The sequence below is a fragment of the Saccostrea echinata genome, unplaced genomic scaffold, assembly GCF_033153115.1.
Source record: "Saccostrea echinata isolate AGI-Se365-2 ecotype Australia unplaced genomic scaffold, CSIRO_AGI_Sech_v1 ptg000054l, whole genome shotgun sequence".
NCBI classification, from domain to species: domain Eukaryota; kingdom Metazoa; phylum Mollusca; class Bivalvia; order Ostreida; family Ostreidae; genus Saccostrea; species Saccostrea echinata.
This window is the reverse complement of record NW_026889803.1, coordinates 15,173,760-15,192,217: the sequence shown is the minus strand read 5'-3', so window position 1 is coordinate 15,192,217 and position 18,458 is coordinate 15,173,760. Positions and strand designations below refer to the sequence as shown.

General features: G+C 34.8%; 1 protein-coding gene across 1 annotated transcript; it reads left to right on the top strand.

Annotated features, from left to right (window-relative positions):
- The first annotated feature begins 11,097 nt into the window (after nt 1-11,097).
- On the top strand, nt 11,098-17,260 carry LOC133172256 (E3 ubiquitin-protein ligase TRIM71-like). The gene is made up of 2 exons (XM_061307106.1): nt 11,098-11,199; nt 11,311-17,260. The coding sequence occupies exon 2, from the start codon at nt 11,421-11,423 to the stop codon at nt 13,779-13,781; it is 2,361 nt and encodes a 786-aa protein (XP_061163090.1). The 5' UTR covers nt 11,098-11,199; nt 11,311-11,420; the 3' UTR covers nt 13,782-17,260.
- The last annotated feature ends 1,198 nt before the right edge of the window (nt 17,261-18,458 follow it).

Genomic DNA, 18,458 nt, shown 5'->3' with positions numbered 1-18,458 from the left:
AGACACCTATAAGATTTAGCATGAGCATGTTACCCTGATCCCAGATGTTTTCCCGCCACCGATATACATGTATCTGTAGTTCATATTAGCTAAATTTTTTGCACAATAAATGCTGTTTCCCTACCTACTTTTGACAGTCAGAAGATTTATTTAGCATGAGGATATCACCTTGATCCCAGATTACCCCCCCCCCCCCGCGCCTACCTGCAGTTTTCTAGCAGCTAAAATTCCTGCAAAATACACGCTATTCCCCTACATTCTTTGGACAGCCCACAAGATTTTATTTAACATGAGAATATAACCCTGATCCCAGATGTTTTCTCTCTACCAGTAGTTTGTTCTACCCAAGATTCCTCCACAAAATACACGTTTCCCCTACCCACTTTTGAGAATCACAAGATTAATTAAACATGAGGATATTACCACGATCCCAGATGTTTTCCCCCACATAACTGTAGTTTGTACCAGCTAAGATTCGTGCACAATACAGCTATTCCCTTACATACTTTCAACAACTAGAGGTAAATTTAACATGAGGATAATACTCTGATCCCAGATGTTTTCCCATCTACCTGTAGTCTGTAAGGAGTAAAATTCATACAAAAGACGCACTTTTCACCTAGCTGCTTTCGTTAGGTATCAAATCAATTTTACATGTACATTTAACAGTGATCCCGAACGGTTTTCCCACCTACCTGTAGTTTGTACCAGCAAAGATTTATACCCAATGCACGTTAAACTACATACTTTTATTAATTAGGTTACGGATTAATTTTACATGTACATTTTACTATTCTAGATAGTGTTACCCACATACTTGTAGTTTGTAACAAATTATTTTTCTACCGATTACAATTCACTTTCTCGCTTACTTTTGACACGTACCATAATATTTTAACTTGTGCATCCCTTTGTTTCCCATCTGCCTGTAGTTTGTACCAAATTATATTTCAACACAATGCAGTCATTTTCATAACTATTCTGACAAGTAACATATTGTTTTACCTTCTTATTCTTTTCTTACCAACATGTACATGTAGTTTTTACTAACTTACATTCCCACAAAATACACACTTTTTTCCTGTACTAGTATCACATTTGTTCTACCAGCAGATCTAACATTGATTTGGGGTGTTTTCATTTCTCCTTGGTCGGCAGCAACTTAGATTTTTACAGATGCAAGTTTAAAAAAAATTAGAACGACTAGTATTCCTTGTTTTGTTATATTCTACTTTTGTATATAGCTCAGACCTAAGAAATAAGGTTCATTTCTTTTCATATTACAATAAAAATGTTAAATTGGGCAGGATATTCAATATAACATGGACATAATACCAGTATTTCTAGTGTGATGTTGACTGGTAAGCATGGCCGACACAAATGCAGTTAGCGTGCTGTATTTAGGATTTTGTCATACGCCGATCTGGATTTGCAACCACCTGGCCAAGATTTGCGTGATTTGCGGAATCTCTATTTTTTCTCTATTTTGGGAAAATTATATATTACATGCAGAGTATTTACATACAGTACACTTTGCCATATTGTTTTAAATGGATGTCCACCGCCAGCGCCAAAGACAAACATAAAACATGGCTTACTACAAATATGTAACCAACTTACCACGACAACAGACTATTTTTATCAGGACGTTGTTTCAATAAAAACAATGTTTTCTTATATTCATTATACTGGCTAATTCTCATATTATGTGAACAGTTAACACCAATTTTACATGCCCCTTTCATAATGTGTTTTAGCGATACGGTCGTTTAAAAGATCTAATTTTCAATTCGTTAAAAAAAAGAAGAAACAAGATGTGTTTGTCAAACACTGGTGCCCCCGTATGGCAACTTATAGCAAAGGTTAAACTTTCTCAAATGTAAATCAAATATGTTGGTACCCAACGTAAGGTCTAGACTCGAGGAATATACCTGTGAAATATGAAAGCCCTAGCAGCAACCATTGAATAGATATGAAGAAAGGTTAAAGGTTTTCAAAAGTACGAGAAAACATCAAGGTCAAGTTCAAATGGTCAAAATTAATGGTGCCCAAGGAAAGGCCTTCTCCAAAGAAATACACAGGTGAAATATGAAAGCCGAAGCACCAATCGTTCTAAAGTTATAGCCAAGGTTAAAGTTTTCCAAAAGTAGGTCAAACTCCAAGGTCAAGGTCAAAGGGTCAAAGTTATTGGTATCCAAAGGAAGGCCTTGTCATAAGGAATACACATGTGAAATATGAAAGCCCTAGCAGCAACCGTTCAAAGTTACAGCCAAGGTTAAAGTTTTCCAAAAGTAGATCAAACTCCAAGGTCAAAGGGTCAAAGTTGTTGGTATCCAAAGAAAGGTCTTGTCATAAGGATTACACAGGTGAAATATTAAAGCCCTAGCACCAACTGTTCAAAAGTTATAGCCAAGGTTAAAGTTTGGTTAATTAAAATTAAGCCAAACTGGGTCAAACTCCAAGGTCAAAGTCAAAATATCAAATATGGTGATACCCAAAGAAAGGTCTTGTCACAAAAAATACACATGTGAAATATGAAAGCCATAGCTCCAACCAATCAAAAGTTATGGGCAAGGTTAAAGTTTTTGCGGATAGACAGACAGACAGACAGATAGCTAGACAGACAGACGGACGGACAGGGCAAAAACGATATACCCTCGAATCTTCGATAGGGGGGCATAAAAAAAAACTGTTCAATTCTAAGCTGTTTTGAAGAAAAATGAGGATTCCAACTTAAGATATATTGGGAAGTTTACGTTTTACTTTCAAAATAACATGCAAATTCAAAGAATTGTGGTCCCCCGCTTTCGGTTTCTTAGTGGTTTGGATGATTTTATGGCATAATTTAACTGTCTTGTTTGTGTGTCCTTCAAATTTACAGATCAAGGTCATGAAGTCAAAAATTAAAATATCTGAAGTGTGTTGTCATAGGTAATGTACATGTAAAAAAAAATTAAAGCCCTATCTTCTCTCATTCAAAAGTTCTTATCTATTTTTTTTTTTAAAAATGAAAAAAAAAACTGTACGCTAAAGTTACAGGTCAAGGTCACGAGGTCAAAAACCAGAGTACATTCGGAAAGGTTTTGAAACAGATGATGCACATGACATATAATTGCCCTATCTTCTCTCATTCAAAAGTTATCAGCAATGTTAAAATTTTAGAAAATTAGGTCAAACTTCAAGGTCAAAGTCATAGGGTTAAAAATCATAGTACATTTAGAAATGTCCTGTAACAGGTAATGCACACGTAAAATATAAATGCTCATCTTCTCTCATTCAAAGATTAGAAACATTTTTCAAAATTAGGTCAAACTTCAATGTCAAGGTCACGGGTCAAATATCATAGCACATTTGGAAACTTCTTGACACGGGTAATGCACATGTCAAATATGAACGCTCTATCTTTTGTCATTCAGAAGTTATAACCAATGTGAGAATTTTTCAATCAAAGGTCAATCTTCAAGATCACGAGATCAAAAATCATGGTATACTAGGAAAGGTCTTGTCACATGTTTTGTTTGTTGTTTAATGTCCCTTTCGAGAATTTTCACTCAAGTCATCACTTGCCGGTGGAGAGCTGCAAATTTAGAGCTATACTCGGCACTTAGGGCCATTGAGCAGTGAGGGATCTTTTTCATGCAAACACCTACTGCGACACGGGACCTCGATTAATACAGTCTCATCCGAAAAACCGGTTTCCACGTCCTGCAGTGGGATTCGAACCCGCGACGTGATCACTCCGCGACTCTAGAGCAAACGCTCTAACCAATGCGCCACGCGGGCGACTCTTGTCACAGGTAATGTACATGTGAAATATGAAAGCCCTGTTTCTTCTCAATCAAAAGTTATGACCAAGGTTAAAGTAATATTAAACTTTTTGAAAAGTAGGTCAAACTTCAAGGTCACGGGGTCAAAAATCATAGTAAATTTGGAAAGGTTTTGTCACAGGTAATGTACATGTGAAATATGAAAGCCCTATCTTTTCTCATTCAATTAAAAGTTATTACCAAGGTTAAAGTTTTTGTGACGGACAGACAGACAGACAGCTAGACAGACGAATGAGTTTTAATGTCCCTTCACTTTCGCAAAAGCGGGAGACAATTATTAAAAATATTTAATTTTAAAGTGAATTGATAGATCGGTGAAGAAAGTAAATATAATATTGCTTAATTTCTTCTGTAGTTCTCGTCTATAATGTTTTTGGCCACTAGTTTCTGCAGCTACATATTTTTTTAACCATCTTTTGTTGTCGGAAGGATCCGCGATGTTGCTGAAAAAAGGCAGTCATTCACATCTTATATCAAGCAACTTTTAACAAGGTTATTTTAAAACATAGAAAATCATCATGATGATCTTTTAAAATTTAACTTGCTCCTGTAATTATCTGATTTCCTCGGCTTCCACTTGACTTGGGGTGGACAAGCTAATTTTCCCATTCATTTGACTGATATGCATTAAATGTAAATAACATTATTTACTTTCTCAGTTATTTTATCTTTTATTTACTCATTCATTCATTCAATTTTATTTCATTTTTTTTCAATTTAATTTTAGATTTGAATATTAACTAAATTATTATCAGCATTCACTTGTCTTGGGTTGAACAAGCTAATTTTTTCACTTGATTTATTTTTGTGTGATGAAATTAAAATAGCATAAATGTTTTGTTAATTATTTTGCTGTTAATATATCTATAAAAGAAAAAAGCAGGCTGGGCTAAGAAACAGATAACAGATATTCAAAAATTTCTTTTTTCACAACATACAGGTAAAATTCACGTAAATTTCTAACAGAAAGCAGACAAAACGGGAACACACCAAAGAATGACCTATTAATGAACGCGGGGGGGGGGGGGGCGCCCCCACTTTTTTCTGAGTATAGTTTTTGCTATAGTAAATTTTTCTTTAGATGCTGGTTGCTCCCCCCCCCCCCCCCCCCACTTTTTGATGTAAGGTTGAGCATAGGCAAATTGCAGGATTTGGACAGTAAATTAATTTTTGTTTCTTTTTGCTTGTCAGATAATTTTGGGAAGTTGCCCCCCTCCCCCACTTTTGAAACCGTTGTTTCGGGCCTGTGTCTATATGTTGTGCTTAGGGAGGCTGTAGCACTATTAACATGCATGTTCCTAGAAAGACTTGTACAGGGGTAATATTTGCTACTCTCTGAGAGCTAGAATATTTATTTTTGCGCAACACGATAGAAATATAATTCAAAGGTAGGGTTTTAGAACACGGCACACTCTAAAGATTGGCGTTCCAAACAAATTGTTCAAAATATATGCATGTATATATACATGTACCAGAATAATTGGAAACTATATGTCTGTCATTTTCTCAAACATGTATAAAAAAAATCAAGTCAAAACCAAATGCTTAAAAGTACAATACTATGGAAATTCGAGATAGCAATGTTCATGCCAATCAGCCTGCAATCATAATGTATTAAGTTCATATTCAGATCTCTCCTATTATTATTGCTATGAATTTTTCTATTTAAAGAAAGCCCTTGGCCCCCAATATGCTCATTTGAGTTACCGTATATCACTCATCAATAAAGTCGTACTTGATTTAAGGAATCTCTATCAGGAAACTGTGAGAGTTATCTCTGGAAGGACGTGAGCTTTCTAAGGCGATGGGGATAGACAGAGGGTTACCCTTCTCCCTCCTTATCCTCTCCTCCCCCTCTTCGCTCCCTTTGATCTATCCCTCTGATTGTTTCGTTCTTGTTTCTTTCCCTCCTCCCTTGCTGGTTACCCTGTCTGCCTCCCCTCGAGCTCTTCTCCGTGACACCATTGTTTATGACTAAAATTCTTTCAGGTAGGACATGTATGTTCTCTTGCAACATTTGAATGTAATAAGCTTTTTAAAAAATCATTCATAAAATATATTTATTTGCATTCATTTCATAATTCAACAAGATATGTTTGTGAAACACTGATGGCCCCGTATGGCAACTTATAGCAAAGGTTAAACTTTCTCAAATATAAATCAAATATGTTGGTACCCAACGTAAGGTCTAGTCTCGAGGAATATACCTGTGAAATATGAAAGCCCTAGCAGCAACCATTGAATAGATATGGAGAAAGGTTAAAGTGTTTCAAAAGTACGAGAAAACATCAAGGTCAAATGGTCAAAATTAATGGTGCCCAAGAAAAATTCTTCTCACAAGAAATACACAGGTGAAATATGAAAGCCGAAGCATCAATCGTTCAAAAGTTATGTCCAAAGTTTAAGTTTTTCAAAAATACATGTAGGTCAAACGTCAAGATCAAAGGGTTAAAATAAATTGTGCCAAAGGGAAGGTCTATACATGTGAAATATGAAAGCCCTAACACCAACTGTTCAAAAGTTATGTCCAAAGTTTAAGTTTTTCAAAAATACATGTAGATCAAACGTCAAGGTCAAAGGGTTAAAATAAATGGTGCCAAAGGGAAGGTCTATACATGTGAAATATGAAAGCCCTAACACCAACTGTTCAAAAGTTTTGGCCAAGGTTAAAGTTTTTCAAAAGTAGGTCAAACTCCAAGGTCAAGGCAAAAGGTAAAAAATATCTGTACCCAAGGAAAGGTCTTGTCAAAAGAAATATACCTGTGAAATATGAAAGCCCTAACTATAAGGTTAAAGTGTGGTAAAATTTTGCAAAAGTGGGTCAAACTCCAAGGTCAAGAGGTCAAATATGTTGGTGCTCAAAAAAAGGTCTTATCACAAAAATACAAATATGAAATATGAAAGCCATAGCTCTAACCAATCAAAAGTTATGGGCAGGGTTAAAGCTTTTGCAGACAAACAGACATTAAAAAGATTAAGAGACTGACAGACGGACAGGACAAAAACTATATGCCCCTGAATCTACAATTACGTGGGCAAAAAAAATGAATTCACACAATTAAGGAATGTTTTCATCAATATTATTAAGCTTGGCCCTGTTACCCTTGAATAGATTTTTTTAACTTAATTACTAGTAGTTTACTTCGAGTACAATCTTCTAAACAATGTCTACCTTATTAAACAATATAACCATGTTTTAGCTTATTTTACTGCAGGTACAATCTGATTTTTAAAAGAATTTCATATAAACATGTATATGCCCATGTAAACTCTGATCCCTTATTAATTGTAACTCCACCCTACCTCCAAGGACCATGATTTCAACAAATTTGAATATGAGGATACTTGCACAATAATATGAGTAATCATGACCCTAATGTTTTTTTTAGGTGAATTTTCAAGTGCGATTTCTTTTTTTTTTTTTGTTGTTGTTGTTGTTGTTCTTTTTGTTTGTTTGTTTGTTTTTAATTCACTGTAGTGTAGTGAAACAAGTTTATAGCGAAGTGCCAGAGATATTTTGATTCATTATATGAAACAAAATTCATTACGTCTAGTAAGTCCATAGTATGTTTTAAAATACAACGAATATTACAAAATCACTTCGCTGTAAGTGAGCGGAATCTCAACCGAGCTTACTGATCTATGTTTTCAATAAAATAATAATAATGATAATATTGGCTATGCAAAGGTTTATGGAACATGTATCATTAAAGTCCTATAGTCGGTATTTTTTTAAATAAAGAACAAGGCTTTGTAGACAGGGGTATTTACCCTAATTCTTTATATATCAATCCAAAAGTTATGGTATTTCTAAAAGTTACAAAAAACTTAGAACACTGTGGGAATAGTAAAAAAAAATAAATAAATAAATTGTGTTTTGGTGAGACATTGTAAAATCTATAGCACTGCATGGAAGAAAAACAATGTGTAAGGACGACAACGCCCTTCATAAATTCATTCGAGTATAAATACCAGGGACCTATATACTAATTAAATATAACTAGCTACTAAATATACTATTAGTACATAGGTCGCTGATAAATACGATTTAAAACGGAATTCACACAACATGAAAAAGTAATCGTACAGCAAATTGAAACGGTGTCTTGTCTGGGTATCCCTTTTTTTATGAATTCATGAAATTTAATGTTTACAACGGCACGTTTAATTCAAGTTTATTTGAAAACAGTAAAACTCGGTAATAGAGAAGTCCTGGGGACCTGTGAATTTACTTAGTTATATAATCCGTAAACTATACTAGTATACAGTGCATGGTGAATTCGCAATTAACATGTTTTCCATCTTATGACCACGGAATATGTTCAGAGAAGTATTGAAACAATTTACTCCTGAGAAATAAAGTTTTCTGTTAAATAAAATTTCAAATATAAATACATGTGTACTTAGGAAATGTTATATCAGATCAAAATTCTAGGGACCTTAAAATAATTCGTTATAAAAGATGTAAATTTCTTTAATTTTAACCTCTATATGGGACACAAGATCATGCAACTTGCTATATCCGAAATTTCGTTATATCAGAGTTGTAACCATGAAGTTTTACAAGGAATTGTTAAGAATTTTCGCTTGCAAGTTCGTTCTATCGTACTAAAGGATCTTTACTGTACCAATCCAGTGTCCTCATCGGGTAGAAACAGTGTATCGTTATGCCATCCGACAACAAATTCACAACAAGCGAATTTATTGGCCTGTAGAGACGACTATAAAGGGTTAGGAGGTGGATAAAATATACATGTTGGATATAGAATATGTCTAGAATTAGGGGATGAAAGGTCGTTGATTGACCAATGCTGGAAAGTGGCGAAACACATCCCCCAAAGTGCGCAGAAAATCTTGCGCCGTAGATTGCACTTTATTTAGATTACGGGGTCTGTAGCACAGGTACTTGTGGACAGGACCCCCCCCCCCCCCCCGAATATACCCCACGGGTCAAAAAATATTTTTATGTATTTTTTTCATAAATTATTCTTCTAGTACACAATTACAATGTATTCCATAAGAAAAATCCAAAAAATAACGCAGAATTAACGTTTTACTAAAAAATCATACCCGCGGTATTATAAAAAAGGAGGGCCTGATATCCAAGAAGGGTCCAGTGTAAACAAATGGAAGTGACTTACCTTCTCTATTTTAGAGAATTTTACATTTTACATTGTAAATGTGTACTAGAAGAATAATTTATGAAAAAAAATACATACAATATTTTTTGACCCGTGGGGTATATTCGGGGGGGGGGGGGGGTCCTGTCCACAAGTACCTGTGGTCTGTAGCATAATGGTCAATACTAAAATATAAAACCAATACGCTACAGTTCTGCAGCTATGACTATAACAAACGCGAAACCATTGCGTTATAACGCGTAACTTTCGCGAATAAACGCGTTATATAAAGCGTAACTTTTGCGAATTAACGCGAAACTTTTGCTATAAAACTTAGACATTTGCGTAAGTCCCCATTTGTGAAAATTTTCATCTTCTTCTCATGAACGACTTAACCCATTCTAACCAATTTTAGAATGTGTGACCCCTTGGGTCAAGGAGAACAAAAATTTTGGGTTTCGTAAGTCTCTGCCCCGGGGGCCTAAGAGGTGGATCCAAAGCCATCAAAATTATTACACAATTTTTCAAAAATCTTTTTTTACTCCCCCCCCCTTTTTTTTTTACTCAAGCAGTCAAAATGTTGGCATGCATGATCATATCAAACAATGAGTCTTTACTAAAATTGTGAAATTCATGGCCCCTGGGTCAGGTGTCTTCGTGTTAGAGTGGGGCTCTATAATAATATGGTGAAAATGCATTATTTCGTTGAAAATCTTCTTCTCTTCTCTGGATATGAAGTAGACAGACGGAGTATATGGTTATGATGAGCAAAGGTACCTCATCCAATTATATAAAATCCATGGCCCCTGGATCAGGGGTTCTGGCGGATTTAGAGGGGGCCCAGGGGACCCGCCCCCCTTTTGTGTCCAAAATATACAAAAGTTTTAATAAATCAATTTTTTTGGTGTGGCTGTGGGCCCCTACCCAGACCCCAAACTGATCGGGCCTCCTTTTCAAGATTCCTGGATCCGCCACTGCTAGCTATTGATCATATATTGAAAATGCATAAATCCTCTCTCTCCTTGAGTTTTTAACAGATGGTTATGATGAGCAGGGATGCTTTTTCCAAAATTGTGAATTTCGTGGCCCCTGGGTCAGGTGTCATCGTGTTAGGGAGGGACTATATTCATTATATAGTGAACTTTTAAAATCTTCTTCCTTGTCCCTGGGTATTTAGCGGAAAAACTAATTGCATGGTTATGATGAGCAAGGATTCCTCTTCCTAAATAACGAAATTCATGGCCCCTGGATCAGGGTTCTAGTGTTAGAGCAGGCTCTATTGATCATATAGTGAAAATGAATTATTTCTTTGAAAATCTTCTCTGCTGTTGGGTGTCCAGCAAACATACTCATCTATCTTTTTTTTTTTTAAATATTATTATTTTTTATTTTACACATCTGTGCTTGGATCCTTATACAGAAATTCAGGTGACTGTACGTTAAGACCCTCAGGCCGCTTGTTTTAATTGAGATCATTTGGGATAGGTATCAGTGTCATCCATGACAAGCACTTTCGTCCAGCGGTACTTTGCAAGTTTCAAACTCACAAGAAACAAAAATATATTTCTTAAATTTCAAAGATCTTTAATTATCTTATATAATTTTAAAATTATCCAGAATAAAATATTTATTTCGACTCATTCGAGTTGAAGAAATGATTTTTTGAAAACACATAGGCTACACACAAAACAAAGCAAGAGAGAGAGAGAATCTAACTTGCAATTTTCCCCCTTGTATATTTAAGTTTACATGCACACAATAAACCCCCTCCAGTACCTCAAAATTGGCGTTGCTGGTGCATTAGAGTTCTATTATATAATAAGAAACTACGTCATCTGGCCCTGAACTGGCTTAAATCAAAGGTTATGTAAAGTCAACATAGCGTAGTAAATAAACCCCGCCTTCTGCTTGTATTTTTATAGAAACTGAGCTGATTTATTTTTTCACATTGCTTGTATTTAACGTTATCTAATTTCATATTGTGAAAAAATATATGTTAAGAACATAAAAAAATTACAAGAGTGTAAAAAGTCAAAATGTAAACAAAACTGACCATAATATGAATGAAATAGTTGATCTAGATTACGCGCGAAACGATTGGCTCAAAATATTGATTGACAGGGCTCACAAAAATGGGTTACACCGCCTTCAATTGATGAAGGAACATGGCGCCGTGCATGGAGGTCCAGAATAGTGTAGACAAGAAAACTTCGCTCTCCGCCGCGATAAAATAGCAAAGCATTCACACAATCGTAAGTAGTACATGTTTCAACAGCTATTTATTGTGTGTTTGTTAGTTTTGTTTTCCAATTACCAAGTGAAAAATATGGCGTTATTTAAATGCTATGAACATAATTTGGCAGGTTTTCAACGGACAGAAGACGGAAAAGGTACATGTTTCCTCGCGATGTAGTGAGGAAGCGGGTGCCCTTAAAACCGATCTACCTCATGAACTGTTCGATATACCGCGCACATGGCCGCATATTCGGATGCGATCGCGGGAGAACAGATGGTCTGCCCACTGTGTCTCAACCAGGCAGACGATATTCGCATGTTACCATGTTTGCATTCGTTTTGTCGAAGGTGTTTGCAAAGGGCGATCACTCGGGACCACTGTCCATCTTCAACATCGGGGGAACCGAAAGACATTCTGGAGTGCCCAACATGTGGCCAGACAGTGACTTTGAATTCCGCTGGAGTGGATACTTTCCCTTCCAATCAGTTTATCTCTAATATTTTTGATGTCATGGTTCCACAGCAATCAGAATATGAAAATGGAGAAACTGAGCGTGCAATTACTGGGACAAGATGGTGTAGTTCCTGTGATGAAGGTAGCAAGGCTACGTCAGTGTGTAAAAATTGTAACGAATACTTGTGTGATCATTGTGTCAAAGCCCATCAACGTGTAAGATTAACCAAAGACCATTATATAGTACGCTTTGCCATTGAGAGCATAGGTCTTTCTTTCCATTCACCTCAGCCTCCCCAGCTACTCTCTCCTTCTATTCAGTCCCCTTCCATGCAACATCAAAGCATTACCGATCGACAGAATCATCACTGTAGTAAGCATGAACAAGAGGTGCTTCGTCTTTACTGTGACAGTTGCGCACAAGCAATTTGTCGTGAATGCACAATGGTGGAACATGTTGGGCATAGTTTCATATACCTCCAAGATGCAATAGAAAATTCCAAAATTGTTACACAAAGATTACTTACTGATGCAAAAACGGGTATTAAAACACTAGAAGAAAGCATAGAACTTACTCAGGGAATGGCAGAACGGGTTGAAATGCGAGCACAAGGTGTGGCAACCGATGTCAGAAATATAGTTAGAAGACACATGTCTGCACTGGAAGAAAGAGAACGGGATTTGCTGCGGCGTGTGGAAAAAATTCGTCAAGTCAAAGGGAAATCACTCCATTTACAAGTGGATGACCTACGTCTTGGATTGAGTTCTCTGATGCAAACAGTGGATGAAGTGGAAAATTTGATACATACGGGTAATGACTTAGACATACTGAACACTCGAGACAAAATGGTTGCTGAGATGCAAAATGTACGTAAATTGAGAGGACACCTCCAACCACATGAAGATGATAGTATATTATTCACCCCACCAGATCCAGCATTGTTTAACGCCGTTAGTAAAATGGGAATCATTACAAGCAGTGCTTATGCTCCTAACTGCTTTGCAACTGGGGATGGACTAAAAAAGGCTCTAAAAGGCAAAGGGGCATTTTTTGTTATCCATACCAAAGATCATCATGGAGATCCAAGAATTGTAGGTGGAGACCCTGTGGAGTGCATTATCCAAAGTTCAGAGGGAGCTCTTTATCGAACAGATGTTATAGATCGACAGAATGGAACTTATGCTGTTACATACAGACCACAGCTTGAGGGACAGCACATCATTTCAGTGGTCATACGAGGAAAACACATCAAAGATAGTCCCTTTGTAGTAAACGTGCGAAGTGGTCGAAACTATAGTTCGATTGGAAATCTGTTGCTTCAGTTTGGATCCGAAGGAGAATCTGATGGCATGCTTTGTCGACCATGGGGAGTGTGTTGTGACAAAGATGGATACATCATAGTAGCTGATCGAAGCAACAATCGCATTCAAATTTTCAAACCAGATGGCCACTATCATCACAAGTTTGGTTCATCTGGCACAAGGAATGGACAGTTTGACCGTCCAGCAGGAGTTGCAGTGGATCTCCACAACAGAATAGTTGTGGCAGACAAGGATAATCATCGCATACAGATCTTTGACATGGATGGTAACTTCATATTGAAGTTTGGAGAGAAAGGAAACAAAAATGGGCAGTTCAATTACCCATGGGATGTTGCTATTAGTGTAGAGGGAAAACTTTTAGTTTCGGACACAAGAAACCACCGTGTGCAGCTTTTCACACAGGACGGGCAATTCATCAACAAGTATGGTTTCGAAGGATCGTTGTGGAAGCACTTCGACTCTCCAAGAGGGGTTTGCTTCAACAATGAAGGTCAGATGGTCGTGACAGACTTTAACAACCACAGACTTTTGGTGATACATCCTGATTTTCAAACTGCACGATTTCTTGGAACAGAAGGAAGCTCTAATGGACAGTTTCTGCGCCCACAAGGTGTAGCCATAGATCAAGAAGGAAACATCATCGTAGCTGATTCCAAGAACCATCGAGTGCAAATTTTTCAGCCAAACGGAAATTTTCTCTGCAAGTTTGGAACCAATGGAACTGGACCGGGGCAGCTTGACAGACCCTCTGGAATATGTGTGTCTCCAGAAGGCCTTATAATTGTTGTGGATTTCGGTAATAATCGTGTGCAGGTCTTCTAAGAAACCCATTTTTCATGGCTTTCTTCCTTTAAGGAAGAGCTTAAGTACTTTTTCATTTGTGAACTTGCTCAGGTCAGTCCATTTTATTTTGCTATCTCAGGATATTCATCGTTACAATTGTAAATGCCAAAGGCAAATGTTATAACACATTTAAGCTCAGGGATTTTGCTCTATGTGTATTATACTGCAAAAATATAACTGCTTGTGTGGAGATTATTTATTAGCTTACTTGCTTAGGTGTATGACCCTCTGGGAATACCTGTTTAGTACCTGCATTGACCATGATTAAATTATCTGTAATTATATATGTAACACATGTAGCTGGTTGTTTGTCAATGTATTGTATGTCAGTGATAATGCCTGCAAAGTTATGCACTTTCTCCCTTGGTAAACAAGTTTTAGGAACAGTGACGTTGGTCAGCAAATAAGTGGTGTGGATCATTATTTATCATGGGTTAAAGGTCACATCAGGTGCCGTTAGAAAGTGTGTATTACTATAGGATAAATAATCATTTATATGCCTAAGGGGAAATATATTTTTCATACTAAGGGTTGCTGTAACTTTGTGTTGCTTCCTCAGTGGTGTGTGTGTTTTTTTTTAATGCTATATATGCTTGTCTGCAGTGGTGTAAACATGCAGTACACATGCACCAATAATGGACCTCACAGAGGGATGTATTGATTTCTCAAAGCTGGTCAGATTGTTATGATGTGTTTACAGTTGGTTACTCTGCTAGCTGACCATTGAACAGTCATGTAACATTACATAATGAGACAGATGTGTAATTTTATCTTCATTACTTGGCAGGAATTATTAGTCAGATGTTATACACAAAGGTTTTATATCCTGTTTTATTGCATGTTCATAGATCTTTAGAAATTTGTCTGGCATGTAAATAGTTTTACTTTTTTAAAAATATTTTATGTTCCTAAGATTTTGTAGAGTAGATAAGTCACATTAAAAAAAAGCAAGATCAAATCAAACATTGGTAATCAATCAGGTCAAATTCAGGATTAAAATTTCAATATAAAAAAAGAAAACCCAAATAATATCAATTGTGTAGAAATAATTGAGATAAGTATTCTAACATCAGGGAGATTAAATGTTGAATTAACAATTAAAAAAAAAAATCTTCCAGTTAATTTTAGTATTGTCCATTGATTGATCCGATTGATAAACAGGTTTGATTTTACAATTGTGGAGTGTAGGATATTTTCTGGGTTACTGTCCCTTTTTCTTTTTTTGTGTATTTCAAAAATACATTAAAAAATTCAACCGGTGCAAGATTCAGATACAAAGTATTATGAATCGTTAAAAAACCAGTGTTTATACAAAGCGGGATTTTTTTCTGCTTAGAAAAAAAAATCAATTCATATTCACATATTTTCTTGGGTTGGATTGCCGATGGGGGGATTCAAGTGAAAAACTTCCTTCTTTTTTTTTTTTTTATGTCAATTTCTTATAAAACTTGTATATTCAAAAGACCGAACATGAAAGAATAATGTAAAACATATTTGTAGAAACATGACCACCAAAGTAAATAAATTATAAAATAAGATAGGGGCAGAATTTTACAGTTGTTTAGAATATTGAGTAATATTATTACTCATACTTATTATTAATGTTTAGAATATTATTGTGGACTTACGAAAGAAAAAAAAAATATGAAAATTCTTCTAGAAAGTTACTAAGTACTTGGTTATATTTTAGGGTAAATACATGTATTCAATAATTTTTGAGAAATTGGGAATCCGTTTCTGGAGAATAATGTCAATGAGCATGTATTACTGTATCTGTACATGAAAACTTATGTAAAACTATGTGTATATGCTTTTCTTGTTGGCCATATTACACTCGACTATATAATATTGTTAATTAGTAACGTTGTAGAATCATATCCGGTGATCAATATTGTAATTAATATCTTTTAAACTACTGTATTAGGGAGTTTCACAGAGTATACTATATTGGGATAACAAAAAAGAGACTAACTCCATATTCGTTGTAGAGTAGCTAGAACATAATGAAAGAAATTTCATACAATTTATATAGGTACTATTTAATTGAAACACCCAAATCACTCATCTGTGACTAATTACATTCTCAATTTCATGCATGAAAGACTAAATTATGTACATTTTTGGTGTGATTCTTTGCATAATTTTAAAACCAGTAGTAGAAGATTTATGTGAATGATTCTGATTTTGTCCCCAAAAATTTCCAGTACAAGTTGACTATCTGTGACATATTTTTAAGAATTGAATAATATATCTCTATGAACATGATGAACAGTTCAACACATACTTTCAGGAATTCTCCCTTTCAAGGGTTTTAATCTGTATACACTAAATAATACCTCATGTGTTGAAGTAAATTGCTTGAAAGAGTTGGGAAAAAATACCTCATTTTTGACATTATTTGCAAAGCAATATGTTATATGTTAAATATTAATTTTCATGTCCTCTCAATATGGAGAAATGATGTTTTCTCAGGCATGTTTGGAAAGAATGGGTCAATAACTATAAAATATACCAGTCTTGTTCCTTTTTATAATATTGTTAATGCCATACCTATAAATCAGTCTTATTTAGAAGTAAACTTGTACTGATCATGATGGAATGCCATTTTGAAAAATAGAGGGATAAGGGATAACCAAATTTAAATAACCTTGCCCATAATTTTTTTTTCATTTATTTTATCAAATTTATTTTCATTTAAAACAGTTTTTTTTTTTAAATAAAAAATCATCTCTAATTGAGTAAATTGAGCAGTATTTAAATTCAGGGTGAAATCGGTCTGGTTTACTTCTCTGTATTTGGTGAAGACTGATAATAAGTCTGCTGCTGTATTCTGTTGCTAGTGACTTTGTTATGAAATGTGCTTATGTGATAACATGTCAATTTTGTATTAACTCTGCTACCTCATCTTTCATTAAATCTATCATAATTTTTACATACTGAATGCCTCTTCCAGTTTTGAACGAAGAGCTATACTAGAATATTGGACTTGTACTTTCAACAGTTTGGAAGATGTCCTTTTTGTGGGTCACATGTGCACTAGCACTATTACAGTTTCATGACTTGTTTTCCCAGAATGCAATAAACATTATGGAGGAATGTTGGGAAAGATTCACCAAAACCCTTTGTATAGTTTTTGTCCCTATTGACGTTAGCCTGTACTCTAAACTTATTTTAAAAATTTAATAATTCTTTAATGTCTCTCTAAAGCTCTTAACATTTCTTAACCCTAATAATCAAGTTCATATATTTGCTTTGTAAATAAAATGCAATTTCCTCCTTTACAATGCATATCAATTACATTTTTGTATGAACATTACTTTCAAATTTGTAATTTCAGGGTTTTTTCTGTAATTTTATTTTTACAAAGAAATTGAAATATCCAAGCAAATTCAAAATTTAAAGAAAGAATACTGCTTTACTGAATTTTATTTGAAATTATTTAAAACGAATTGTGTTAGCAAGGGATTTTTCAAACTTGTATATGAAACATTTCTGAGCTTATATTTGTTACTTTTATCAAAAATAGTGTATATCACTGTAGTTGTATTCTTATAGTTTGCATGTTACCGTTATCAAAAGATGTTTTATTTTGATGGCAGTGTTAGAGATAGTTTTGTATTACATGATGTTTGTTCTTTGTTAAACAATTGAAATATGGTTTTGATAAAGAAGGAAAGCTTCCAATGTTCACAGTGGTTATTTGTGACATTGTAATGAATTATGGCCTTGTTAAAGAAACGGGTAAAAAGTCGAGGAATAAGATGTATATATTTATATTTACAAAATTTCTTAGTTTGATGTTTTGTTGCACTTTTTTTTAATCTACTAGTTTTGTAGTTATTTCAAAAGAACTGAAGGTTAAGTTGTATACTTTTTTCATTTTCTTCCCCAGAAAAAGTCAAGTCAGGAGTGAAGAGGTGTGACAGATGTGTATTTAATTAAAAACCATAGTTTATAGCTTAAATAGGCAGCCATACATGTTACAAATTGCCAACTCAATGTATACTTTTTTATCAATTTGTTCACATAGTCCTGTTTTATTCAAACCACAGGTTCATATTTTTGGAGATTTATGTTTAGTTTTGGTCATAGACCAGTTCTTTTTTTTTTTCCAGCAAATCTTTGTGATTCCAAATTTTTTAATTTTTTTTTTTTTAAAGAATTTATAAAAATGTTCAAGATATTTTTTAATTATTGTTTTTTTCCTCCCAGAAAAATGTGTCAACACGAATTTATGTAATCGGAATGTGTCTTAACATGAATTTATGTAATCTGAATATTTGTGAAAATTGTACATAAATTTTTGGCACCAAACTTTGAAATTCAAATACTGATACAGATTATTTTTAAATCCTGATTTGATATTGCCTTTTTTGGGGGGTACAAAGTATATTTGGCTTAGACAAGTTTGTGAAAGCATTGGGCATTTTGTATTTTGTAGAGAGGTGTTCAATCCAATTTTTTAATCCTTCAAAAGTCAGTTTTATTTGCATACAATGCACATGTGTACATTTAAAACTTTTATGTGCTTTTTTACGTTTCATAAAATGAAGTAAATAATTTAACTCAGTGCTGCAATATACGCTTGTATGTAAAAGTTCATCATGTATTGTGTAGAACTCGAAAGTCTGCTATGTCAAGAAGATATTCCTCAAT

Coding starts and splice junctions, on each gene's coding strand:
- LOC133172256 (XM_061307106.1), top strand. CDS start 11,421: ATGGCCGCATATTCGGATGCGATCGCGGGAGAACAGATGGTCTGCCCA.